Raw genomic sequence first — 27,352 nt, 5'->3', positions numbered from 1 at the left:
ATAAAGTTGTTTTAAATCATACGCAACAGTGGGTTTCAAGGATAATCTGAGATGGTTAAATGTGAACTGAGAGATAATTCGAAGAAGCTAAAAATAGCAAAAGATATTATAAGCCGTAACGAGTGGAAAATATGCTTTCGCGGGGGCTATTTTTGGCGAAACTTTGTTAATGGTGACAGATTATAATGATTATAATGAACAAAGGTTTTTGATGGATGCTGCTTCAAGGGCTGATGAATGATACCAGGAATAAGTCTACTAAGTTTCCAAAAAAATTCAATTCCATGCAATGGATGAATGTGTCCAAATTCGTTTTTGCGTTGAAAACGTCAAATTTTTCGAAACTCTTGCAACCTTTCAGATTTTAATCTTTAAATTCTGAATTCCACAATCCTACCTAGAGAATACCAGATTCTGAATTTCACCACTTCACAGTGTTTTATAAAACTCTACATTATAAAATCTTAATTATAAAATTTCAAATTTAAATGTCTCTAAATCCAAGATAAAAACTTTGAATTTCGAGATGCACATTACTAATTTCCGATCCCGAACTCTTAACGGCAAATACTTACTAATCTCGAGTTTCAAATTCCGATTCACAAAATTCCGAGCATGTGAATTTTAAACTGCTCTTTTAAGACTCCACGATCAAAATTTAAAACCCAAATATTTCTAGTCACTAGTTACAAATTATTTTATTTGACAAAAAATCAGTTCGAAATCCCAAATTCTACATTCAAAATTCAGATTACCAACTTCGAAAATCCTCGATTTAAAATTACATGTTACACATACCGAATTCTGAATTCTACACTTCAAGCTTAAGCATCCTGCATTCCAAATTCTAAGGTCCAGATATTAAATAACGAATACCCATCCTAAACCTCTAAATTCTATATTCCAAATACCGCGAGGTGAAGAGACGGATTGCGGCAGCGGAGAGAGCTTATCACTGATGGCGCAGGTCCCGCAACCTACAGATCTGCACGAAATTTACGCTCTCCGAAACGCTGACGGGTGTCACTCTATGGGCATGAATGGGAGTCAAACTAGAAAATGGAATGGAGTGTGGCGCAGGCAAGAATTACGTGCTTTACGAAGTAAACAAACACGCTGATATCGTCAAGCTAATGAAACACGGCAGATTACAAAAAACTGGCCACGTAACACGTATGGGTATGAGCGACCGTCAAAGATAACACTGGTCAACGTAGGTGTGGCCCTAAAATTCAAACTGGAAAAAGAAAAATTATAGCGTTTTAACCATTCCTGTGAATTTTGGTGCCCCTCGCCACCCTCGCCATTTTCTAGAAACTTAAATGAGTTTTCTCGTTATCATAACGGTGAAGCGACGAATCCGGCGAGCAATTACTATGCGATACTTTGACGTTAGTTGACGCATTTCTACACTGGCTGGAAGCACCAAATTTCACAGCTATGATTAAAAAACTATAATCGTCCAAGAGCAACTATTTTAAGTTTTAGGGCAGCATTTTCACGCTTTTGTCGACCAGTGTAATATTCAACAGAGACCCAGCTAGAGCTAGAGCTTTTGAATGCGCGTTGGATGTATGCTATCACCGAAAATACCCGAGCAGTGAGTGGAGAGAAGCAGTTCAAGACAGATTGTTGTGGAGGCGTATTCTGGATTGGGTCAAGGATCTCTACGATCTGTCGTCTTTAGGGTAAATTAAGTACAATCAAAGTTCCAAATGACATATTCATGAATTCCAAAGCAAATCCTGCATATCGAATTCTAAGCTTTAAACTGTGGATCATAAATTTCAAATTCCACGTGCAACCTTTAAATTTTAAATTTCATAAAACAAAATCCAAACACAATTTTCTACATTCCAACTCCAAATCTCATAATATCTCCAAATTCAATATTGTAGATGAAAATTAACAAACTAAAATCCTAAATTTTATATTCAAACTAGTTGGCCCGTAGCGGCTAGCCACTTTTAAATGCGTTTTGAACTATTTTTTTTTTCTCTGTGTGCACTCATCACTGCGACCAGAGACATTTTGATCTATTGTGATATTGCCCAGGTGTTTTCTGTACTCCGCACTTCATATTATTGGCAGTATCACTATTGAAGTGAATGATACGCTTTTTTTTATTTATATCCGTGCTTGTGTGTGAGAGTTTACCCTTACATTCCAAGCTTACTGCTCTACTATACCGAGCCTCTCTTCTATCCTACCAACATCGCCAAATTACAATTGCCCGAACTGAGGCTACACCTAACGTTCCTCTCTGGCCAGGTTTATTCTAAGAGGGACTTACTATTATGTCAAGAGGAAGGAGTCTAACCGAAACCTCGTTCCTCGTGCCAATATCGCCAATCACAATTCCCTGTAGAGGGTAAATATTTCTGAAATCAGTTTTATTATAAGAAGGACTTATTTTGTCGAGTGGAAGGAGTCTTATCGAACCTCGTTCCTCCTACCAACACCGCGTCACAATCACAATTCCCTGAAGAGGCACTCAATGCTTCACCTCTGATCAGGTTTATTATAAGTAGGACTTATATTTTTGTCAAGAGGAAGGAGTCGTATCGAAACCTCGTTCCTCCAGCCAAGACCGCGTCATAATTACAATTCCCTGAAGAGAACTATTATACGTTACTCAGAACAGTTTTATTATAAGAGGGACTTTTTTGTTAGGATGAAAGTCAGCAAGGGTACTATAGAATTCAGCTTGAAGGAAGGGTATGTAGTAGAGAGCCTGAGAATGAACCCATGTTAAAGTCCTTTGACAACCAAATGGTCTGATTCTACTAAGATTCGAATCCACGACCACTCGCATATCAAAGCGGACTCTGTAACCTTGCGGCTACGAAGCTCTCTGTTTTGAACTATTAAAAGTTGGTACTTAATCTAAAATGAAAAATTTTTTTTTTGAAATATCGAGTTGAAGTTCAAGATGTAACTATGACACTATTGACTATTCGATGCAGATGGCCAACGCTGGTTTAAAACTTAATCAATTATCTGAACTGCGATAAATCCTTCGTTTAGTAGATCGTGGATTGATTGCTTACTCGAAAACGAATCTGCATCTCGCTTCTTATACGGATCCATTACACAGCTGTTTCTCCAATATCTAAAGACTTTTTCTCCATTATTTGATTATTTTCGAAAAATTGTTTTCTAACGATTTAATTAGAAAACAATTTTTCGAAAATAATCAAATAATGGAGAATTAGTCTTTAGATATTGGAGAAACAGCTGTGCAAGGGATCCGTATAAGAAGCGAGATGCAGATTCGTTCTCTGCAATTTGTTATTATTAATAGCAAAGCTTGGAACAACGAAGTACTGCCCTCTTTTAAACGTTGATAGGTAGTTCAAACCCCTCTCTAATTCTCCGATATAACTTCACACATGACAAATGACGCGCATGAAACATCTGTCATCTGCGTTCCATCACAGAAACCTTTTCTAGTGTTGCGTAACAACATAACAATCCTCATCTCATCACAACCACCTCTACTCCTTTGTTTTCGTCTTCTTCTACATGAACAAATAAATATTATTGGATACAAAATAAAAAAAGATGGCTCACTGCAGAATAGTAGAAAAACCTATGTTTAATTTTTAAAATTTTGAAACTTTTATGTCGATATATCAAAATATCTTAAATCAAAACTGTTGATCAGATTTGACATAATGTTCAAAAATAATGGCCAATAGCCTAACCCGATCCCGGCGCAGATAAATCAGTTTTTACCTCAAAAAATGAACTTCAAACTCCTATTACTCATCAACTATAAACATAATTAACACAAACTGTATTGCAAATTAAAGATCAATCTGTACCTTACTGAATAATTTCATCGTGAAAATTTTCAAGTATAATTGTTGAACTTGACTCAAAGTTTGAATGTCACTCGTCGGAAATGGGTTTATCTTATACTCTAAGTATTGTTGAAACCTTAAATACAACTTCTTGAAAACATTTTTGTAAATTTTGTTGAAGCTTTGAGTTATAGAGAAAAAGTTGGATAGATTTCAAGTGCGGCTTGTCACGCGCCATAAGCTAAACTTGAAAATCGATATGATGTTTTGCATGGGTTACGACCGGTTTTCTTCAATTTTTTATAAATGTTCGTTATTAACGTCTTCGGTCGTAATTGATATTTTTCATAAACAAACAACTTTTTGCTATCGATGCTATCGAGCACATGGCTATAGGTTCTGATGCACCTGCATCAGAACCTATAGCCATGTGCTAATTTAACACGTGTGCCGAATATTAGTAAAGACGCAGTAAGCTTTGATTTCCTTACGACTGGCTTCATACCAGGCGAGAGGAGGTGAGTGGAGGACTAAAAGCAAAGGTAACTTGTAGTCAGAACAGGAGTGTTTGGGTTGCTACCCACAAAAAATAACAAACTTGAGTGTACCTCAGCTTCAGAGTTTGCTTGGGAAAAAGGCAATTTGAGTAACTTTGGTTTGTCGTGCGCGTGACTGAAATATATATTCCGGTTTCCAGATGACAAATTCCTAATTCCACACACCAAACAAGCGCCAAACTTTAAATTCAAAAAACGGTATACTACATTAAAAATTTAAAATTTCAATTCTGAAACTGAATAATTGATTCTACGTTCTGAAATCAAACTCTCAATTTTCAAGTTGAATTATCCTAAATAAATTCAAATTCCGATTCAAGACATTCTAAAAATTCAAGTTTAAAACTCCCTATTTTAGATTCCAGCTTTATTGGAATCATTTTATGTTTCATTTTTTATTTTGACCTTTTCTCGCCTTCAAAAGCACGTTCCGGCCATTCTAAGCCTAATTTGGGATCATTTTCTATTTTGGCCTTTTCTGGCCTTCAGAAGCAGTTTTCGGACATTCTGAGCTTAATTTGGGATCATGCTCTATTTTGGCCTTTTCTGGCTTCTAGAAGCACTCTCCGGCCATTCTAAGCTTTTTTTGGAATCATGTTCTATTTCGGTCTTTTCTGAGCCTAATTTGGGATCATTTTCTATGTTAGTCTTTTCTGGCCTTCAGAAGCACTTTCCGGTCATTCTGAGCTTAATTTGGGATCGTTTTCTATTTTGACCTTTTCTGGACCTTAAAGGCACTTTTCAGCCATTCTGAGCTAAATTTGTGATCATTTTTTATTTTGACCTTTTCTCGCCTTCAAAAGCACTTTTCGGCCATTCTGAGCTTATTTGGGATTATTTTCTATTTTAGCCTTTTCTGGCTTCTAGAAGCACTTTCCGGCCATTCTGAGCTTGATTTGGGATCATTTTCTATTTTGGCCTTTTCTGGCTTCCAGAAGCATATTTCGGTCATTTTGAGCTTAATTTGGGATCATTTTCTATTTTAGCCTTTTCTGGCTTCTAGAAGCACTTTCCGGCCATTCTGAGCTCAATTTGGGATCATTTTCTATTATGGCCTTCTCTGAGCCTAATTTTGGATCATTTACTATTTTCGCCTTTTCTGGCCTTTAGAAGCACTTTCCGGTCATTCTGAGCTTAATTTGGGATCATTTTCTATTTTTGCCTTTTCTGGCTTTTAGAAATACTTTTCGGGCATTTTGAGCTTAATTTGGGATCATTTTCTATTTTGGCCTTTCTGGCTTTTAGAAACACCTTTCGGGCATTTTGAGCTTAGATTGGGGTCATTTTCTATTTTGGCCTTTTCTGAGCTCAATTTGGGATAATTTTCTATTTGTGCCTTTTCTGGCCTTTAGGAGCACTTTCCGGCCATTCTGAGCCCAATATTGGATCACTTTTATTTTGGCCTTTTCTGGCCTTAAGAAACACTTTCCGGCGATTCTAAGCTTACTTTGAAATCATTTTATATTTTGGCCTTTTTTGGCCTTCAGAAGCACTTTCCTGCCATTCTGAGCTTATTTTGGGATCGTTTTCTATTTTGGCCTTCTCTGGCTTTAAAAACATTTTTCGGCAATTCTGAGCCTAATTTGGGATCATTTTCTATTTTTGTCTTTTCTGGCTTTTATAAGTACTTTTCGGCCATTCTGAGCTTAATTTGGGATCATTTTCTGTTTTGGCCTTTTCTGAGCCTAATTTGGGATCATTTTCTATTTTAACCTTTTCTGGCTTTTAGAAACACTTCTCGGCCATTCTGAGCTTAATTTGGGATCGTTTTCTATTTTGGCCTTTTCTGAGTCTAATTTGGGATCATTTTCTATTTTGGCCTTTTCTGAGCTTAATTTTGGATCATTTTCTATTTTGGCCTTCTCTGGCTTTAAAAACATTTTTCGGCAATTCTGAGCCTAATTTGGGATCATTTTCTATTTTTGTCTTTTCTGGCTTTTATAAGTACTTTTCGGCCATTCTGAGCTTAATTTGGAACATTTTCTGTTTTGGCCTTTTCTGAGCCTAATTATGGATCATTTTCTATTTTGGCCTTTTCTGAGTTTAATTTGGAATCATTTTCTATTTTGGCCTCTTCTGAGCCTAATTTGGGACCACCTTCTCTATTTTTGTCTTTTTGGCCATCAGAAGCACTTTCCGGCTATTCTGAGCTTAATTAGCGATCATTTTTTAATTTGGCATTTTCTGGCATTATCTGGCACATTAACTATTTTGATCTTTTTTGGACTTTATAGGCACTTTTCAGCCAATCTGAGTTAAATTTGGAATCATTATTATAATGACCTTTTCTGGCCTTCAGAAGCACTTTTCGGCCACTCTGAGCCCAATTTGGAATCATTTTCTATTTTGACTTTTTCTGGACTTCAGAAGCACTTTTCGGCCATTCTGAGCCCAAGTCGGTACCACTTTTGTTCGGACGAAAGATCTCTCACAGCAGCGATCATCATCTCGATGGCTCAAAGCTAAAGCAAATATTAAATTTATTTTATAAATGAAGGAGAAGTATAAAGTATCGTATAGTTACATTTGTCTTTCTAGGTATCAAAGATTTTCACTTTTAATTTGCCAATAAAAGAAGAGGTTATAATAACACGTTTTACGCTATCGGATGTTTTATCTGTAATGACAGTTTCTGTCGCTCAAGGTTGCCATACAGCTGCCGTTGTGTCCTAATCGCAGCGTTCTCCTCGCATTCTCAGGGTTGTGCGATTACCACAACAACTTTATTTTGACCTTTCCTGGTCTTCAGAAGCACTTTCGGTGATTCTTAGCTCAATTTGGGATAATTTTTTATTCTGGATTTTTCTGGCCTCTAAAGGTAAGTATTTTCGGCCATTCTGAGCCCAATTTGGAATCATTTCCTTTTTTGACCTTTTCTGGACCTTTAGAGGCACTTTTCGGCCATTTTGAACCCAATTTGGGATCTTTTTGGCCCTTTCTGGACCTTTAGAGGCACTTTTCGGCCATTCTGAGCTCCATTTGGGATCATTTTTTCTTTTGGTCTTTTTTGACCTTCAGAAGCACTTTTCAGCGATTCTGAGCTTAATTTGGGTTATGAGCAGTAAATTTAATTTAAGCTTGATTTCAATTTAAAATAAGAAGGTTTAAATCGAAAAGCAAGAAAAAGTGATTAAAACAGATATCATCATAGAAACCCCCGGTCGAATATACAGCGCGATAATGAACAGAAAGTCGAAATCGTCTCCAAACTTTAACGCAATAAAACATCAACAAAAAGAGAGTCTTCCATTAGTATCAACAAAAGTCAGTCACTTCATCACATGGAGCCCGGCCTCCATTGCTAGAAATTTCCTGGCACCACAACAAGAAGCCTTGCAGCAGTTTGAATGAGTTACAACTTGAGCCTAGCCAGAAGGACCTAAGACGACCGGCTCTGCTGCTGGCGGTTGGTCGCAGCAGGGATCGCAGGCCACCTGCCGGTTCCTTTGCAGCTTATAAAATCAAGAGGAAATTTATGGCTTTATTTCATTCGAACCCGTGTAGTGGCAAACTGCCTCCGTGCCGTCGGTCGTCAGCAGGTGCTGGGGTATTTGTACCGTAGAGATTTGTTAATTAATGAGCTTCTAACGCTTAGATTAGCTGATTGATGTAACGAATTGTGGATAGATAAAACGATACAGCAATTATTTTTGGATCGGGTGTCCTTGAGGGGGAGTCCAAAATTAGATGATTTATTGTTGACAATGCTTCACTTTGGTATTTATATTATCGAAGCATTTTTTCTGTTGTTTATTTTAATGCCAGTTTAACTCCAGAGTAGTTCATGAATGTGAAAAGGGATACGATCAAATATGAAGTGCTCCACGAGAAGAAATCAACCGATATGTTTTTGACCATGATCCAAGCATGAGACTCTTTTGCGAACCCACATCCAAAGGATGAAACGACCCGTATCCTTCTCCATTCCCTGTTGAACATTCTTCTATTTTCTTGAAATGCTGCTAAGAAATTCTGCAGCAGAACCGAAACTAATAACACCCAGGAAGCGCCGTTCGCTTTCATCCTGCAGCAGACTAGAATGGTAAAGTGCATTTTCATCCTCTTCCGGCACAGTCGTCCTCTATCTAGCGCATTCCGAAACTCGAACGAGAAGGTCGTATTTTCTTTCTGGTTTTGAAACATTCCCCGTCGCAATGAAAGGAGAATTGAGCAGGTGCACCGAAAGAACTAGATTTGAAAGCACATTAATCCTTCTTCCGATTGTGGATTCAATTTGGACATTAATTTTGCTTAACACGAATGCACGAGTGCAAAACGTATAATTTGCACTCTAACCTAGCTGAGAAAAATAAAAAGAATTTAGTGGTTTCACATGTTTAAGAAGAACTTTTCAACAAACTTGGTCAAAGCAAACTACTCCCAGTTGATTTGATAGCTGTAAGCTCCGGTATCAGAACAATAATTAGGCCAAAAATATTCTCATTTTAACTGCGGTCTTTCACAAACTCCAGCTAGTTTTCATCGATACTCGATAGCAACCAAGGCCGGGAAAGGAGCACAACGATGACACCCACATCGTAACTTCGAAATAGTCTGCACTAACTCGATTGTATCTAGTTCGCTGAACGGGCATCTAGTTTTCAAGGTAAAACTGGCTCATTGATGTGCAAGTGGTCGTCATTTTCCTGCACTTAGATAACAATTCTTCCAATTTTTAAATTGACTGAATTCACATTTTCAACTTAAAAATGTTTAAAACATTTATTGCATTCAACCGCCCGTTTTAAGCTATTTTCCCTGATATTGAGTGTTGACACAATGGAAAATCGTTACGAACACATATTTTGTGCCTAACTGCCCCGATCCATGGTAACCTGAGCCACTTCTCAACCGTCTGTGTCATAAGTTTAGTTCCTAAAATCTGTTCATTAGCAGTCCGTTTCATGCATCGAAAATCGAAAGCCTACCATGCAGGCAGCCTATCAGGAATTTACGAGCCTCCAAGCATAGCTCCTAAATATAATGATGGTGCCAACAAGCGTCGAACAAACCAGATTAGCACGGTATTTCGAAGTCTAATGAATAATGAATTTATGGCGCCCTCGATATGCGGTGCCAGTTTTCCGAACGGAAGCTTTCTCTTCGGTTGGAATAGTCCACCCTTAAGTGGGAGCCGGCTGTTAAAACTCACCTGTCGTACTCTCGATTATCTTCGTCGCAGCGCGCGTCCTGCAGATCCCGCCAACTCTTGCCGTGCCGGCAGGTCGTCACCAGCACCAAATCCCGGGCGTTGTGCAGATGGAAGAGGGAATTTCGCGTTTCCGATCCGATCCCGTGCACGTATCTGAAAAAGCAAACGAAAGATTCACTGATTAGGCGTGGCCAGAAAAACGGTTGCTACTTTCAGCCCTTTCCAGTAGTGGAAGAGTGAAGAAACCACACCGAAATCAGCACTTTCCACAAAGTTTACCCCCATTGCGGCCGAGGAGTAAATTGCATGGTTGGATTAATCAAAAACTACACCCTGCCACCTCACCCTATTTCTCTTTCAGAATGACCGCACTTGGGGAGTGAGAAATCCGATGCATCACAGTTCGGTTCGATCGGAATTTCCCCCCCGGGGGATTCAAAAACATAACTTAGACAATCAAATCACTGAATCGGAAATTACTTTCCAGATCAAACCAAGCGAAGAGAGGTTAGTCAATAGCCCACACGCCGTCTTGATCAGATAATTGTAAGCCGAGCTCTATCGGATCAGAACTGCAGAGAGGATGAGGAATGCCGATGATGGTAGAACCTCCTGCACAAGTTTATCAGCTTTCCGGTAGATGAGCCACAACTACTTTACCGAGAGCACTGATTGTAATTGATGATTTAGATGCAGAATAGATACGTGCACACGTAAACAACACTCTGATGTCGGAAGAAGGCTAGCGAGCATATAGCAGTTCGAAGGCAGAAGAAAGCTATCAATCCGTGTCTCACCATTTCGCAAAAGGGGAACGAATGAGTGATGAGGAAAATTATCTCTAATCAAATCATAAGGAGCAACACAACGGCAAAATGCTGTTACGTGAGCGCGTTGGAGCCGAGATTTCCTTGCCTATTGTTGCTTTTGTTACACGAGACGATGCCAGTTGCGAGTTAAATAAAAGTGAAGCGTACATTTGATGTAGCAGCAAGGGAATCATCTTAATGAGCGTATCAACAAATATTATTTCTATATTTAGCATTAGTGTTTTTAGGTTATCCAAACACTCATAATTCGATTGGCCGGTTTAAATATAATACAAAACTAACCTTGCATTTAACCCCAGCTCACTTTATTATGAACCTTCGTAGTTCTTATCAAGCGATTACGTATGTAAGATGAGCTCCATTTGTTAGGTTATTACTCAAAACTTATCATCAAAAATTTTGACTATACTTTGTTAACCTATCATGTAAAGGAATAACTGACAAGAAATGTAGAACCGTTGAAATAAGGAGCGTCACACAAAATCAGCAGTAAACATTTAAATATATAAATTATTGGAAATCGATTTACTAATTCAGCTGGAAGTAATTTTTATAGATACATTCTACCCAGGAGCTCTCCGGCAAGCATGAACATAAACTTCCTTCACACTAAGTTGTTGAGTTGACCATCCTATTGACTAAGAAGTCCCTCTTATAATGAAACTGCCCAAAGAAAATGTATAATACTTACACATAAATAACACCAACCTGGTCCCACCAAATATTTAGCATAGCCATCACAGCCTGTTTATTCGATCAAGCCGACGACGTAGAGGCATGACCGGGTAGTTCCCAAAGCTTGCCTCGGGAACTATAATGCTATAAGGAGTCTACTTTTCTTTACCCGTCACGATGCGATGAAAATAATCATGCTTGTTGCCGCTGGGGCAATGCTCAACGTCCTTTGGCTTCAAATCTTCTCTGTCTCTTAGCGTCTCTCATTCTCTCTCAAATTTTCTCTCTCTTATCTTTTCTATTTCTCCTATCATTTCTTTCTTTTAACTTTTTTGTCTTTCATATCTTCTATCTCTTTCCCATCTTGTCTCCCTTATCTTCTTTTTCTTATCCTCTCTCCCTCTCTCTCTCTCTCTCGCGCTCTCTTATCCTCTCTCTCTCTTATCCTCTCTCTGTCTCATCCTCTCTCTGTCTCATCCTCTTTCTCTCTCTCTCTCTCTCTCTCTCTCTCTTATTCTCTCTCTCTTATACTCTCTCTCTCTTAACCTCTCTCTCTCTTATCCTCTCTCTCTCGCGCTTATCCTCTCTCTCTCGCGCTTATCCTCTCTCTTTCTCTCTTATCCTCTTTCTTTCTCTTATCCTCTCTCTCTCTCTCTCTCTCTTATCCTCTCTCTCTTATACTCCCTCTCTCTTAACCTCTCTCTCTCTCTTATCCTCTCTCTTTCTCTCTTATCCTCTTTCTTTCTCTTATCCTCTTTCTTTCTCTTATCCTCTCTCTCTCTTATCCTCTCTCTTTCTCTCTCTTATCCTCTCTCTCTCTTATCCTCTCTTTCTCTCTCTTATCCTCTCTTTCTCTCTCTTATCCTCTCTTTCTCTCTCTTATCCTCTCTTTCTCTCTCTTATCCCCTCTCTCTCTCTTTCTTATCCTCTCTCTCCCTCTCTCTCTCACTCTCTTATCCTCTCTCTTTCTCTCTCTCTCTCTCTTATCCTCTCTCTTTCTCTCTCTCTCTCTTATTCTCTATCTCTATCTCTCTTTCTCTCTTATCCTCTCTCTCTCTTATCTTTTTTCTTATCTTTCGCTCTCTTATCTTTTCTCTTATCTTTTTCTCTCTTATCTTTTCTCTTATCTTTCTCTCTCTTATCTTTTCTCTTATCTTTCTCTCTATTATCTTCTCCCTCTCTTATCGTTTCTCGCTCTTATAGTTTCTCTATCTTATCTTTTCTCTCTCTCTCTTATCTTTCCTCTCTCTCTTATCTTCTCATTCTCCCTTTTATTTATCTTTTCACACTTTTCATTTATCTTCTCACTGTCTCTCTTTTGTTTATCGTTCTCTCTTTCGTTTATCTCCTCACTGTTGTTTTTTTATCTCCTCTCTTTCGTTCATTTATCTTCTCTCATTCACTTTCGTTTATCTTCTCGTTCTTTCTTTCGTTTATCTTCTCTCACTCTTCTACTTTTTCTCTCGCGCTCCTTTATTCTCCTTCATTCTATCGCCTCTCTCTCCTTTATTTTCTCTCTTGTATTATTTTTTTTTCTCTTTTTCATCTACTCTTTATATCTTTTCTTTCTCTCTCTTTTATGTTCTCTCTTAATATTTTATTATTTCTTTTTCATCTTCTCCCTTACTTATATCTTCTCCCCCTATATCTACTCTCTCTTTTTTCTCTTTTGATTGAGGAAAGGGAAAATAAAAGAGAGAGATGTCTCTCTTTTATTTTCCCTTTTTTCAATTTTCCCTCGTTCTCTTTTTCTCTTTTTATTTTATTCTCTTCCTTTATTTTTATTTTCTCTATCTTCTCTTCTACTCTTTCTATTATTTTCTCTCTCTGTCTAATATTTCCTCTTTTTATTTTATCTTCTCTTTCTTTCTCTCTCGTTTTTATCTTCTCTCTTTTTATTTTATTTTTTCTCTCTTTTACCTTCTTTCTCTTCCATTTTTTCTCGTTTTATCTGTCTTTTTATACGTTCACGTTTTCTTTCTTTAACGTACTCTCTCTCTCTCTCTCTCTCTCTCTCTCTCTCTCTCTCTCTTTTTCCCATTTTAATTTGTCTGAATTATTTTCGTTTGCATCCTCATAGTCATAACTTTTTTCGATAATCTTCACATAACATATTCTAAAATTTTGCTATTTTATAGAAACTTCCATCATCCTGCAAATTTGTTCACGTTCGATATCTTTTATCATATGACAATCATTAAAAACTCACTACTTTTCGGAGTCCGGATTATCCACCAGTAATGTTTCACTCTCGGAATTTTTATAAAGTTCCTTGCTTAATGTTTTCCGCGATTATGCTTGGAAATAGTGTTCTTTGCTGTGACGATTCTGTTTCCTGTTTTCTTTTTCTCATTTATTTTTTAGTTTGTCTTCAGTTTTTCTTTTCAAATTTATTTCGTTTGAATAATAATTCTACTTCTTAAGGGGATGATACTTGATATTTTATGCCTGAGAAAATCAGAGTTTCGTGAAAAGGCAAATACTCTTTCTATGGCAGATATGATAACGCTGAAGTCGTTGAATTATTTCTGATGATTTTTTTGTTGAAGGAGTTAGGATTCCTCCCATTTTTCAAACTCAATTTCTATTTTTAACAACGGCTTTTTCCCGTTAACACGCAAGTTCATTGAACAGACAGTATGTCAAGTAGGGAGAGCGAAAAATAAGCGAACTGGAAATATGATACAGATTTGGAAAAATATACCGCATCCCGACGGGACTTGAGCCCGCAATTTCCCTGTCTCTGGCATGGTGTTTTGACCAATTAAACTACAGGGGACGGTGGTACTGTTCTAGAATCTATATCGTATCACATTCCACTGCCGACTTATTCTATTGCTCATCCCTAACTACACACACTGCTGTGCAAGCGTTATTTAAAGACTGAAAGGAATGTTTCATCACACACAGAAGAGTCAGCTGATGCTGATAACTCTTAAAGGCCTGTGTGATCGAGACTTAAGTCAGTCTGTGTCGTGCACCATGCCGGAGACAGGGAGATTGCGGGTTCAAGTCCCGTCGGGATGCGGTATATTTTTCCAAATCTGTATCATATTTCCAGTTCGCTTATTTTTCGCTCTCCCTACTTCACATACTGTCTGCATTCCTCCCATGTAACAAAATTGGCTGTTTTAAAATATGTTAGTGTCAAATACCAATAAAATCCTCTTTGTATAATTATTTCTGTTCTAATTTTGTACTCTTTTATTCCAGTACTGTGTTTCTGTTCTTTATTTAATGCTATTCCTATTTATATTTCCATGTTTATTTTTGTTTTCTTATAATTCCTATTCCTATTTATATTTTCATACTCATTCTTGTTATTCCTATTACTATTTTCATTCCTATTCCTAATCCTAATCCTATTCCCATTCCTATTCCTAATCGTAATCCTACTCCCATTCCTAATCATATTACCATTCCCGTTCCCTTCTCATTCCCATTCCGATTCTTATTCTTATTTCTATTCCTATTCCTATTTCTCATTCACATCCTCATCCTAATCCTCGTCCTCATCCTCATCCTCATCCTCATCCTCATCCTCATCCTCATCCTCATCCTCATCCTCATCCTCATCTTCATCCTCATCCTATTCCTATTCCTATACCTATTCCTATTCCTTTTTCTATTCCTATTTCTATTCCTATTACTATTCCCATTCCTATTCCTATTCCTATTCCTGGTCCTATTGCAATTCATATTCCTATTCATATTCTTATTCCTATTCCAACGCCTTTTCTATTCCTATTCCTGTTTATATTCCTCTTCCTATTCGTATTCCCATTCCTATGCTTTTTCCTATCCATATTTCTATTCCTATTTCTATTTATATTAGTATTTCTCTTCCTATTCATTATTTATACTTTTCCCTACCTATTTTTTCCATTTCCTGTTTCCATTCCTTTTTCTAATTTTATTTAAATTCCTGTTCTTTTTCCTTGTCCATTTCCCAATTACATTCCTATTCTTATTTTTATTCCTTTTGCTATTATTCCTTTTGCATATTTCCTTTTTGTCCTATTTTTGTTCCAATTCCTATATCTATTCCAATTCCTGTTTTCATTCCTATTCCTATTACTATTCCTATTCCTACTCCTATTCCTATTTCTTTTCACATTCCAACACCTATTCTATTTCCTATTTCCAATCCTATTTCTTTATGCATAACTTTTTTCATTCTTAATCCTATTCCTATTTCTTTTCACTTACCTTTTCCTATTCCTTTTCCTATTCTAACCCTTATTCCTATTTCTATTTCTGCTCGTATTGCTGTTACTGTTTCTATTCCTATTTCTAGTTTCAACTCTAGTTTTAGTTCTAGCTCTAGCTCAAGTTCGAGTTCAAGTTCAAGCTCTCGTTCTTCTTTTTCTTCTTCTTCCTCTTTTTTTTCTCCGTCTTCCTTTTCCTTTTCTGTTTCTTCCTCCTACTTCTCTTATTCTTTCTCTTCGTTTTCTTCTTGTTCTTTTTTTCTACTTCTTCTCGGTCCTGCTCCTGTTCCTATTCCTTTTCCTTTCTATGTACCTGTTCTTGTCCTTGCTCGTGTTTTATGTTCCAATTCTGATCCTTTTGTCTGTTCCTGTTCCTACTCCTATTCTTATTCCTATTCCTATGCCTATTCCTATTTCTATTTCTATTTCTAGTTATAGTTTTAGTCTAGCTCCAGTTTGGTTCTTGATCTAGTTCTAATTCTAGTACTAGTTTAAGTACTAGCTCCAAGTCTTGTTTTAGTTCTCGTTCTTGTTTTGGTTCTGTTTCTTGTTCTCGTTCTTGTTCTTGTTCTTGTTCTTGTTGCTGTTGCTGTTCCCGTTCCCGTTCCTGTTCCTGTTCGTGTTCCTGTTCGTGTTCTTGTTCTTGTTCTTGTTCCTGTTCCTGTTCCTGTTCCTGTTCTTGTTCCTGTTCCTGTTCCTGTTCCTGTTCCTGTTCTTGTTCTTGTTCTTGTTCTTGTTCTTGTTCTTGTTCTTGTTCTTGTTCTTGTTTTTGTTCTTGTTCTTGTTCTTGTTCTTGTTCTTGTTCTTGTTCTTGTTCTTGTTCTTGTTCTTGTTCTTGTTCTTGTTCTTGTTCTTGTTCTTGTTCTTGTTCTTGTTCTTGTTCTTGTTCTTGTTCTTGTTCTTGTTCTTGTTCTTGTTCTTGTTCTTGTTCTTGTTCTTGTTCTTGTTCTTGTTCTTGTTCTTGTTCTTGTTCTTGTTCTTGTTCTTGTTCTTGTTCTGGTTCTTGTTATTGTTATTGTTATTTTTATTTTTATTGTTATTGTTATTGTTATTGTTATTGTTATTGTTATTGTTATTGTTATTGTTATTGTTATTGTTATTATTATTGTTATTGTTATTGTTATTGTTATTGTTGTTGTTTATTGTTTGTTATTGTTATTGTTATACTCTAGTTTTGGTTCTGATTCCAGTTCTAGTTTCATTCCCAATTCTCCTGCTATGCCGACTACTATTCATATTACTACTACTCACGTTACTTCTCCTGTTCTTATTCCAATTCCTTTCAATATTTTCGTTTCTATCCATATTCATATTTCAACTCCCATTTTCCCTATAGTAACTATCAGTGATGGCATAAGCTCTTGCAAAGTTGAACTAAGTAACATTTTTTCAGATTTGAATCCTACTTAAATCCGCTTCCGCTCGATAGTTTGAGTTTTTTTGCACCGCACACTCTGATCGATTGAGTTCAAATGCGTGCAATGCATGCAGTGCACGATGTATCCAACGATGCAGGCGATGATGTGACGCGATTAGTTTTGTTTACAGATCGAATTTATGCTTTCAAAGGACAACAGACGCGGCGCGAATATCATCTCAATTCGATTTTTATGCAATTGTTGTTATGCAGGATTCAAACCCAAATCAACCTCAAGTGTAATGCACTGTTAGTAGGGTTTACGTGCAAACCGAAAATAAATGTGCAAGCAAGTTTTAAAACTCACTTGGATACGAGTGCAAAGTCACACTGCCTACTCTGGTAACCACAATTTTTCCAATTACTCATCTTCCTCTTTCTCTGTCAACCGGAATCTATTGACTTTAAAAAAGTGTTACCAAAGGATGTAAATGTCATTAAATTTCATTTTAAGTCGCGATACTGTTAATTGAAGTCATAGATTTTAATTAAATTAGTTGTTTGTAAATTTTGTTGTTATTTAGTTGCTTGTAAAATGTATGTCCTTCGACAGTCTTCTGAGAGAGGTTGTTGAATGAGAGTTCGAAATCGGAGCACCATAATGAGTTTTGCCTAATTTCAAATGCCTATAACTCGGTTAGCTTTCAAGGAATTCTTCCTTTTTTGCAGCAATCGATTAGAAAATTAGCAACGCTTTCACCAAACTGCAGAAAATTGGAAGCAAACTAACAATAGAACTATTGAAAAATGTAGAGCCATGTTTTAAGCGCAGATTTCGAACATTCGGAACTGGGAACAAGTCAAAATTTCATCTAATATGATTATTTTTGGTACCGAAATGGTATTCAGAGGCCGGACATCGATCCCAGACGCCATTTTTAATTCCAATATGGTGACTCACTGTTTCCGAAAAACCTAAAATGGCCGAATATTACCCAATATGGGCATTTCCGAAATCTAGATGATATCCACAGACTGAAAATCGACTCCTGACGCCATTTTTTCAATTCAAGATTGTGATTTACGGTTTAAGAAAAACAGCCCAAAGCACCCAATATGGGTGTCGCTGCAATCGCAGAATCGCAATCATGCAGAGAGGTCATAATTGACTACAGACGATACTTTATAATTCAAGATGGTGTCTTACGGTTTCCGGAAACAGCCAAAATGGTCGAATACCTTTTAATATGAGCACTTCTGGAATTGTGTTGGTATTCAGAGACCCATTTTGAAATTCAAGATGGTGGCTTTCGATTTCCGTAAAATAGTCTAAGATCAACAAATAGCTCTCAATGAAGATATTTCCATAATCGATATAACACACAGAGGCCCAAAATCAACTCCAGACACCATTTTAAAATTCAAAATGGCAACTTCAGGTTTCTAAACAACAGCCGAAATGGCCAAATACATCCTAATATGAGTATTTTTCGAACCACTCGCCGACTAATGACCAATGGCCAGGTATATATGATTTTTTTATGTTCAGTTTTTCGAGATATTTTCATCACGAGAAAGACATTAATGAAGTTCGTCTTTCTAAGAAAACTTGTGCCACGAAAACTCATCAAACGACGGCGAAAAAAGTTTTATGTTGTATTGATATCGACGATTGAAGTAAGATCCTTTGGCTGGACAGAGATACTGTTGAAGAACTTGAACTGGCAAGTGAAAGAGAGGCTGATCCAGTCTTTCGGTGTTTGGTGATTTTCCGAAATCGGCAGGGTCGCCATATCCAGATCAGCAGGACTGCTCACTGATTAATTAGCTGTTTTTCATTGAATTACATTGTTTTATGTATGATCACTGAAAAAACACAAAAACAAACATTTTTCAACTTTTCTTTGCAAAAAATATCTGCCAATAATATTGTTGATCAACCAGCAGTTTTACTCTCTGATTATCATTCAAATACAAAAACTCATGCGGTCAAAATATTCAAACACTGAGCAACAACTTTCAATCGTCTGTATGAACAACTCAACAGCGTGTGTTCTGCTCTGTTCAACACTAAAATCTTCCTCTGACACCCAAAAACCATGTCCTTCATAAATGTACAAGCTTGTCAATTAGTCGTAAATGTACCGTTTTCCGAAACAATAAAAGAGTCCCTTTCCAGCCCACAATTAACATCCCGTAGCAAAAATCAACAATCTTGCTAAAAACTCCTCCTAGCCCGGAGTGTACCATCACCTTTTCTCTCTCTCTCTCTTTCTCCGGTTTACTCTTTTCCTCCAACAGCGGCATTTTTTACTTAGTCACCGAAAAATGGAAGCAACACTTCCGACCGGGAAATTTACTTTCGTTCTGGAAGCCAGCCAAATTTGTCTCGGTCAGAGCTCTAAAGAAACAGGGAATAGTGTAATTTGTTGGAACATATTCGGGCAAACTGTTGGGGCGTTCGGACTCGAAAATGTACGGTAGAGTAATTGAATTTTAGGAACTTTTGTTTTGCTGCTGGTCAAGCAAGATTACCGTTAGCGTGCTGAAAATGGTTGTCAGAATGTCTTTTACGCCCACTGTGCCTCTGGCTTTAAGTGATTCGTGTCTCGTTTCGTTTTTACAACCAAGGACAACAGCAATAAATTTGTCTAGCCAGGTCTATGTTCCGTCTGTGATTGCGTGATGCAATGTTGTGGGTAGTTTTTCTGGCCTGGTTTTCTGGCTGTCTGGTGGTTTTCGTTATTGGGAAAAGATTATTTTATCAAACTTATACATTTCAACATTAAAAAAAAAAGCAACAGAAAGTTACCAAGCCTGCAATTGCAGTAACGTTCAAATCCTCATTGCAAATAATTATTTGCATCAAAACGAAACAACATCGCATAGCATTTGAGAGTGTCATAAACTTTGACTGCATAACGACTGAGCCAGCATCTGCCACCGGCAGTTTATCGGTTGTGAATTCATCTGTGTAAAATTTCGAAAGCATTAGTGCATATTATATCCTGCCACAGTTAGCGATTCATTCTAGCATAAAAATATTCTCCCGCCATAATATTCGTCATAAAGTGTCAAGCATGAAAACGACTTCCATTGACATTTTTTTCTCTCGCTCACTCTCTCCGTACAGCCCTTTTCGGTGAAAGGGATACCCCTGCAGGAATTCGACGGTGGATTCGGTGCATCAAAGTTAAGAATGATGGCACCACAAGCACCAAACTGCTGTCACTGAAAATCCTGCTGAAGAGTTTACCGCCCAACCATTTCCGAGGAGCTGTTTCGGCAAGAAATAGTGCAGCTGCAGTGACGCAGGCCACAACGGATGACAACTTTCGTTCCAACTTTAAGCCCGAATAGCTCCTGGGTTCGAGTGTCGTTCCCTTCGGTATTCCCTTGCAGTGGAACAGCCGGTAGGAGGATGTCAAATTCAATTTTCTGCTGGGTAAAACTTTTCACCAGATAGCAGCAGCTCAGCAGCGGTGGTGGATTGTGCAATGAGAAAGTGCCTGCTGCTGTCCTGCGAAATTTGAATGTCAACACCATCATACTACTGACACAGAACTGCAGCTGCCAGACCGGTCGATTCAGTAGTGGCCAACTATCGACAGGGTTGTGCTCTGTTTTGACACCCCCGATTGCCAAGTAGATTACGTTTTTTTCCTACTTCGACTAGAGGTTCAAAAGATCAATTAAAAAAACTTGGCTAAGACAAAATATTGCCTACCAAATTGGGAATGACATAGTCATGCATTTTTTAACGAATACTAAAGAGCATGAGTTTTTTTAAATGGTTAACAATTCAAACGTCAATACTACCAATCAAGTCACAAAGACCAATTATCGCAATAAAAGGAACAAGGTCACGAATGCACTGCCAAAAACACATTAGTTTTCGCACATAAAAATTCAACAAAATCCTCTATCGCAGCTATCTTCGCTTCAAAAGCTAATCGCCACAGCGAGAACGACAAAAAAGAAACAACGTTTCGAATAGAACCGGCGGAACGGTACACCAAAGAACTAACATTCAATTTTTTCTATCGTCACATGCCTATCTTTCAGCCAACGGGTGGAACAATTTCATGATCTCAATCCGATTCCGACGCGGCCAAAACTCATGAACTCTCTCGACAGCAGCATCGCCATTGCCGAAACGGACGACGATTGCCAGACCCGGTGAAATAGCCAATAAAAGGATTTCGACGGTCACGGCGCGAATCGCGCCCCCTGGTGAAGCGACCGAGAGAAGGCGTGCGAATAAAACACTGAAGCTCAAACCCAATTAGACATTCCAGGCCGGGAGCAATGTGATACTAAGCGCCGAGATTATAACGGGTTTTTTGGGAAAAATCAATTGAAATTTTTATTGGTTTTACTCACATCTGAGATTACTATTAATAATTGTTTGACATGTCAAATTGAACACTCGGTTCGGTTATCTCGAAAATTTGTTTGGGTTAAGTGTTACAATTGTTTATTTTCAGCACTTGAAAAGTCCATTCCGGTGTGTTACTTTCGTTTTTGTTTTCTTTAATTTCCGGTTTTCATTTTCCACTTCTCATTTACCGATTACTGTTTTGTGTCCTCTGCTTTCTCATTTGATACCCATTTTTGATTTTTGTATTGTGTTTATCATTTTTTGTACTACGTTATTCGTTCCGTGTTTATCGTTTTTAGTTTTCTATTTTCCAATTTTTTCTTCCACTTTCTTCTTTCCACTTTCTACTTTCCACTTTCCAATTTTCAATTACCAAACCCCGGCATTTACTTTCTACACTACACATTCTGCTTTCTATTTTCTACTATTTATTCTTTGCTCTTTGCTCATTACTTTTAAAACTCCGCTCTGCTCTTTACTCATTACTCTTTACTTTTTACTTTTTACTTTTTACTCTTTACTCTTCACTCTTAACTCTTTACTCTTTACTCTTTACACTTTACTCTTTACTCTTCACTCTTTACTCTTTACTCTTTACTCTTTACTCTTTACTCTTCACTCTTTACTCTTTACTCTTTACTCTTTACTCTTTACTCTTTACTCTTTACTCTTTACTCTTTACTCTTTACTCTTTACTCTTTACTCTTTACTCTTTACTTTTTACTCTTTACTCTTTACTCTTTACTCTTTACTCTTTACTCTTTACTCTTTACTCTTTACTCTTTACTCTTTACTCTTTACTCTTTACTCTTTACTCTTTATTCTTTACTCTTTACTCTTTACTCTTTACTCTTTACTCTTTACTCTTTACTCTTTACTCTTTACTCTTTACTCTTTACTCTTTACTCTTTACTCTTTACTCTTTACTCTTTACTCATTACTCTTTACTCTTTACTCTTTACTCTTTACTCTTTACTCTTTACTCTTTACTCTTTACTCTTTACTCTTTACTCTTTACTCTTTACTCTTCACTCTTTACTCTTTACTCTTTACTCTTTACTCTTTACTCTTTACTCTTTACTCTTTACTCTTTACTCTTTACTCTTTACTCTTTACTCTTTACTCTTTACTCTTTACTCTTTACTCTTTACTCTTTACTCTTTACTCTTTACTCTTTACTCTTTACTTTTTACTCTTTACTCTTTACTCTTTACTCTTTACTCTTTACTCTTTACTCTTTACTCTTTACTCTTTACTCTTTACTCTTTACTCTTTACTCTTTACTCTTTACTCTTTACTCTTTACTCTTTACTCTTTACTCTTTATTCTTTACTCTTTACTCTTTACTCTTTACTCTTTACTCTTTACTCTTTACTCTTTACTCTTTACTCTTTACTCTTTACTCTTTACTCTTTACTCTTTACTCTTTACTCTTTACTCTTTACTCTTTACTCTTTACTCTTTACTCTTTACTCATTACTCTTTACTCTTTACTCTTTACTCTTTACTCTTTACTCTTTACTCTTTACTCTTTACTCTTTACTCTTTACTCTTTACTCTTTACTCTTTACTCTTTACTCTTTACTCTCTACTCTTTACTCTTTACTCTTTACTCTTTACTCTTTATTCTTTACTCTTTACTCTTTACTCTTTACTCTTTACTCTTTACTTTTATTGCTTTGCTCTTAACTTTTTTCGCTTTGCTCTTTACTTTTTTCGCTTTGCTCTTTACTTTTTTTTTGATTCACTCTTTACTTTTTTTGCTTTGCTATTTACTTTTTTTGCTTTGCTCTTTACTTTTTTTGCTTTGCTCTTTACTTTTTTTGCTTTGCTTTTTACTTTTTTTGCTTTGCTCTTTACTTTTTTCTCCTTGCTCTTTTTTCTCTACTCTTTACTACGCTCTTAACTCCCTACATTCCACTTTCTACTTTCTACTCCCTGTTTTCTATTTTCAATTAACTATTACCTATTTTTATTTTTTCTATTATTTATTTTCTACTTGTTATTTGTTCTTGTATACATAGAAAACAATATTTTTTATTTTTCCTTCTTTGCTCCAACTTCCTACTTTTTGCTACTAGCATCTTGTTCCTTGCATCTTATAATTTATTATCTGTCTCTTGCATTTCGTTTATTGTCTCTTGATTTATTTTTTTCTAAATTTTCTCCTCCTACATGCTGCTCTCTACTTACTAGTTTTTGTTTCATACTTTCTATATTGTACTGTTATTTATTTGCTGTTTATTGGTTAAGTTTTCTGGTTAGCAATTTGCAATCTTCTATTCATTGTTTCTTGATTTTTTCTTTTCCCTCTTGCCTTCTGCTTCGCACTTCCTGCATCTTATTTATTTTTATTTGTTTATGGCCTCTTGTGTATGGGTTTTGAATAACGTTTCCAGCGTCTTGTTTTTTTTTCATGTTTTCTATGTTTTCCGATTTTCGCCTCTGACTTTTCACTTTTTACTTTGTACTTTCTATTTTATATTTTATTTTCTCCAGTTTATATTTTCAACTTTCTGCCGCCCCCCTCCCCCCCCCTCTCCATACTTTTGCCCCGTATTTCCTTTTAACAATTATTTGTTTTAATTTTTTTTTCTTGTTGTTTTATATTTTCTGCTTTTTGACTCGTAATTTTCCATTCATTGTTTCTTTTTCGTTTTTCTTATTGCTTTCTGCTTCTTACTTTTTGCATATTACTTCTTTTATCTGATTCTTGTTTTTGTATTGCGTTTCCCGTTTCTTGTTTTTCATTTCCTGTTTTCAATATTTTTTCTAATTTTCTCCATTCGCTTTTCACTTTATACTTTGTACTTTCTACTTTCTGTTTTCTGTTTCTTATTTTCTATTATCTATTTTCTATTCCCTACTCTATGTTCTTACCTTTATTCTCTTTTATATATTCTCTATTCATTATTCTCTACCGTCTGTTCTCTGTTCTTTGTTGTCTGTTTTCTGTTCTCTATTCTCTGTTCTCTATCCTCTTTCCTCCATTCTCTATTCTCTATTCCCTATTCTCTATTTTCTTTTTTCTATTCTCTTTTCTCTATTCTCTGTTCTCTATTCTCTATTCTCTAGTCTCTATTCTCTATTCTCTACTTTCTATTCTCTATTCTCTATTCTCTATTCTTTATTCTCTATTCGTTATTCTATACCCTCTGTTCTCTATCCTCTATCCCCTATCCTCTATTCTCTATTTCCTATTCCGTATTTTTTATTCTCTATTCTTCAATTTCTATTCTTTATTCTCTATTCTTTAATCTTTATTCTCTATTCTCTATTCTCTTTACTCTATTCTCTTTACTCTATTCTGTATTCTCTATTCTTAATTCTTTTTTTTATAATCTCCATTCTACATTAATTATTCCTTTTTCTGTATTATGTCTTCTGTTTTCTGCATTCTTCATTCATCATTTTCGTTCAACACTCTTCGTTCTTCGTTTTTTGTTCATCGTCTTTCGTTTTTCGTTCTTCGTTCTTCATTCTTCATCCATCATTCATCATTCTTCAATCTTCATGTTTCATTCTTCATTCTTTATTGCTTATTCTTCATTGTTCATTCTTCATTCTTCATTTTTCATTCTTTATTCTACATTCTTCATTCTTCGTTCTTCATTCTTCATTCTTCATTCTTCATTCTCCATTCTTCATTCTTCATTCTTCATTCTTCATTCTTCATTCTCCATTCTTCATTCTTCATTCTTCATTCTTTATTCTTCATTCGTTATTCTTCATTCTTCATTGTTCATTGTTCATTGTTCATTGTTCATTGTTCATTGTTCATTGTTCATTGTTCATTTTTCATTCTTCGTTCTTCATTCTTCATTCTTCATTCTTCATTCTTCATTCTTCATTCTTCATTCTTTATTCTTCATTCGTGATTCTTCATTCTTCATTGTTCATTGTTCATTGTTCATTGTTCATTGTTCATTGTTCATTGTTCATTGTTCATTGTTCATTTTTCATTCTTCGTTCTTCATTCTTCATTCTTCATTCTTCATTCCTCATCCTTCATGCTGCATTCTTCATTCTTATCTCTTTATTCTTTATTTTTCATTCTTTAATTTTCATTTTCCATGTTCCATTTTCAATGTTTCTCGAGTCCGTTTGTTGTTTTTCGTTACCCATTTCTTGATTTTCGTTTGTTGTTTCTTTTTTCTCGTTTCCTGTTTCCTGTTTATTGTTTCTTGCTTTCTGTTTCGTGGTTTCGTTCCTTCTTTCTTATTTTTTTGCGTTTTATTTATTTTTTGGTTTTTTGTTTCTTGTTTTTTAGTTCTTGGTGGTTGTTTCTTGTTTCTGCTTTCTAATTTTTCGTTTCCTGTTTTCTTTTTTCTTTTTTCAAATATTCTTCTTCCATATTATCCGTTTCTTGGTTTTTGTTTCTTGTTTTTTTTTGTGTATTGTGTTTCGTGCCTCGTGTCTTGTGTCAAATTTCTTGTGTCTTGTGTTTTTTGAATTGTTTCTTTTTTTTTTTGTTTTTTGTTGTTTGGTTCTAATTTTCTGTTTCTTATTTCTGGTTCTGGTTTTTCATTTCCTGTTTTCTAACTTCCTTTTTTAAATTTTTAAAGCCTTTTTATTTACTTTCTGCTTTCTGTTTTCTGTTTTCTATTTGCTGCTGTCTTCTTTCTACATCCCCCTTCCTAATGTCTACCTTCTATTTGTTATCTCCTACTTGTTGCTTTCCGCTGGCTATTTTCTACATTCTACTTATAAGTTCTATTATCCACATTTGACTTTTTCTCCCTGTTTTCTTTTTTCTATGAACTATTATCTATGTTTCTTTTTTTGTATTATTTATTTCTACTCTGTTTTTTATCTGTATCATTCTTTCAAATTCGTAATTCCCAACTTATTGTTTCTTGTTTTTTAAAGTTCTCTCCTCGCATCTCGTTTTTAGTTTATTTTTCGTCTTGTTTCTAGTTTAAATTCTTATTTCTTGTTATTGTTTGCTATTCCTAAATTCAAACTTATTTCTCGTTTCTTGTTGAGATGGACTATTCCGCTGGCTGTAAGTCTCAAAAATACAGAACAAAATTCTTATGACTCAGTAGCGTATCCAGAATTTTCTTTTTTTTTTTGAGGATGGGGTGACGATTTGATAAAAAAAAGTGAATTTTGAGAATAATGAAGAAAGAGGCAGGTTAACAGAGAGAGTAACCAAAATAAAACCTAACGCCCTCTCCTCTTTGGCTACGCCACTGTTATAAATGATTTTGAATATCTTGTTTTAATTTTCCACCAACCGTTGCCAGTGTCTATTATCAATTACCCATTGTTATCTCTTTTTCCATTTTCCTTTCATTTTCTTTTTTAGATTAGGTTTTTATGTTGACATCCACGTTAATTCTTATTTATATTTTAATTTCATTCTGATTTTCAGTTGCCCGTTTTCATTTTCCATTCCCCATTTTCCATTTTCTCCTTTTGTACTTTTGTACTTTTATACTTTTGTACTTTTGTACTTTTGTACTTTTGTACTTTTGTACTTTTGTACTTTTGTACTTTTGTACTTTTGTACTTTTGTACTTTTGTACTTTTGTACTTGTGTACTTGTGTACTTTTGTACTTTTGTACTTTTGTACTTTTGTACTTTTGTACTTTTGTACTTTTGTACTTTTGTACTTTTGTACTTTTGTACTTTTGTACTTTTGTACTTTTGTACTTTTGTACTTTTGTACTTTTGTACTTTTGTACTTTTGTACTTTTGTACTTTTGCACTTTTGTAATTTTGAACTTTTGTACTTTCGTACTCTTGTAGTTTTGTACTTTTGTATTATTATTGTAACATTTAGCATTCAGGATTCATCATTTAGGGTTAGGCTTTTAGTCATTTGGTTTTCGGTTTAAATTTTTTTCTAGCTAAATTTAAAAAAAAATAATTCAAGAATGCGCACAGACGTTTGGTGTCGCGAGCGGAACGTTTATATTCTATATTTTGTATATTGTATATTGTATTTTGTATTCTGTATTTTGTATTTTGTATTTCGTATTTCGTATTTTGTATCTTGTATCTTGTATTTTGTATTTTGTATTTTGTATTTTGTATTTTGTATTTCTTATTTCTTATTTCTTATTTCTTATTTCTTATTTCTTATTTCTTATTTCGTATTTCGTATTTCGTATGTCGTATGTCGTATTTTTTGTTTTGTATTTTGTATTTTGTATTTTGTATTTTGTATTATGTATTTTGAATTTTGAATTTTGTATTTTGTATTTTGTATTTTGTATTTTGTATTTTGTATTTTGTATTTTGTATTTTGTATTTTGTATTTTGTATTTTGTATTTTGTATTTTGTATTTTGTATTTTGTATTTTGTATTTTGTATTTTGTATTTTGTATTTTGTATTTTGTATTTTGTATTTTGTATTTTGTATTTTGTATTTTGTAT

General features: G+C 35.6%; 1 protein-coding gene across 1 annotated transcript in view; it reads right to left on the bottom strand.

Annotated features, from left to right (window-relative positions):
- LOC129724882 (exostosin-1) overlaps positions 1-27,352 on the bottom strand; it is a 383,585-nt gene that overhangs the window by 167,328 nt on the left and 188,905 nt on the right. Inside the window, exon 2 of the mRNA XM_055680159.1 lies at positions 9,516-9,668. Coding sequence (XP_055536134.1) covers positions 9,516-9,668 — 153 coding nt within the window. The remainder of the gene's footprint in view (positions 1-9,515; positions 9,669-27,352) is intronic.

The sequence above is a fragment of the Wyeomyia smithii genome, chromosome 2, assembly GCF_029784165.1.
Source record: "Wyeomyia smithii strain HCP4-BCI-WySm-NY-G18 chromosome 2, ASM2978416v1, whole genome shotgun sequence".
NCBI classification, from domain to species: Eukaryota; Metazoa; Arthropoda; class Insecta; order Diptera; family Culicidae; genus Wyeomyia; species Wyeomyia smithii.
The sequence above is the reverse complement of the archived record's forward strand: the minus strand, read 5'-3'. Positions and strand labels throughout refer to the sequence as shown.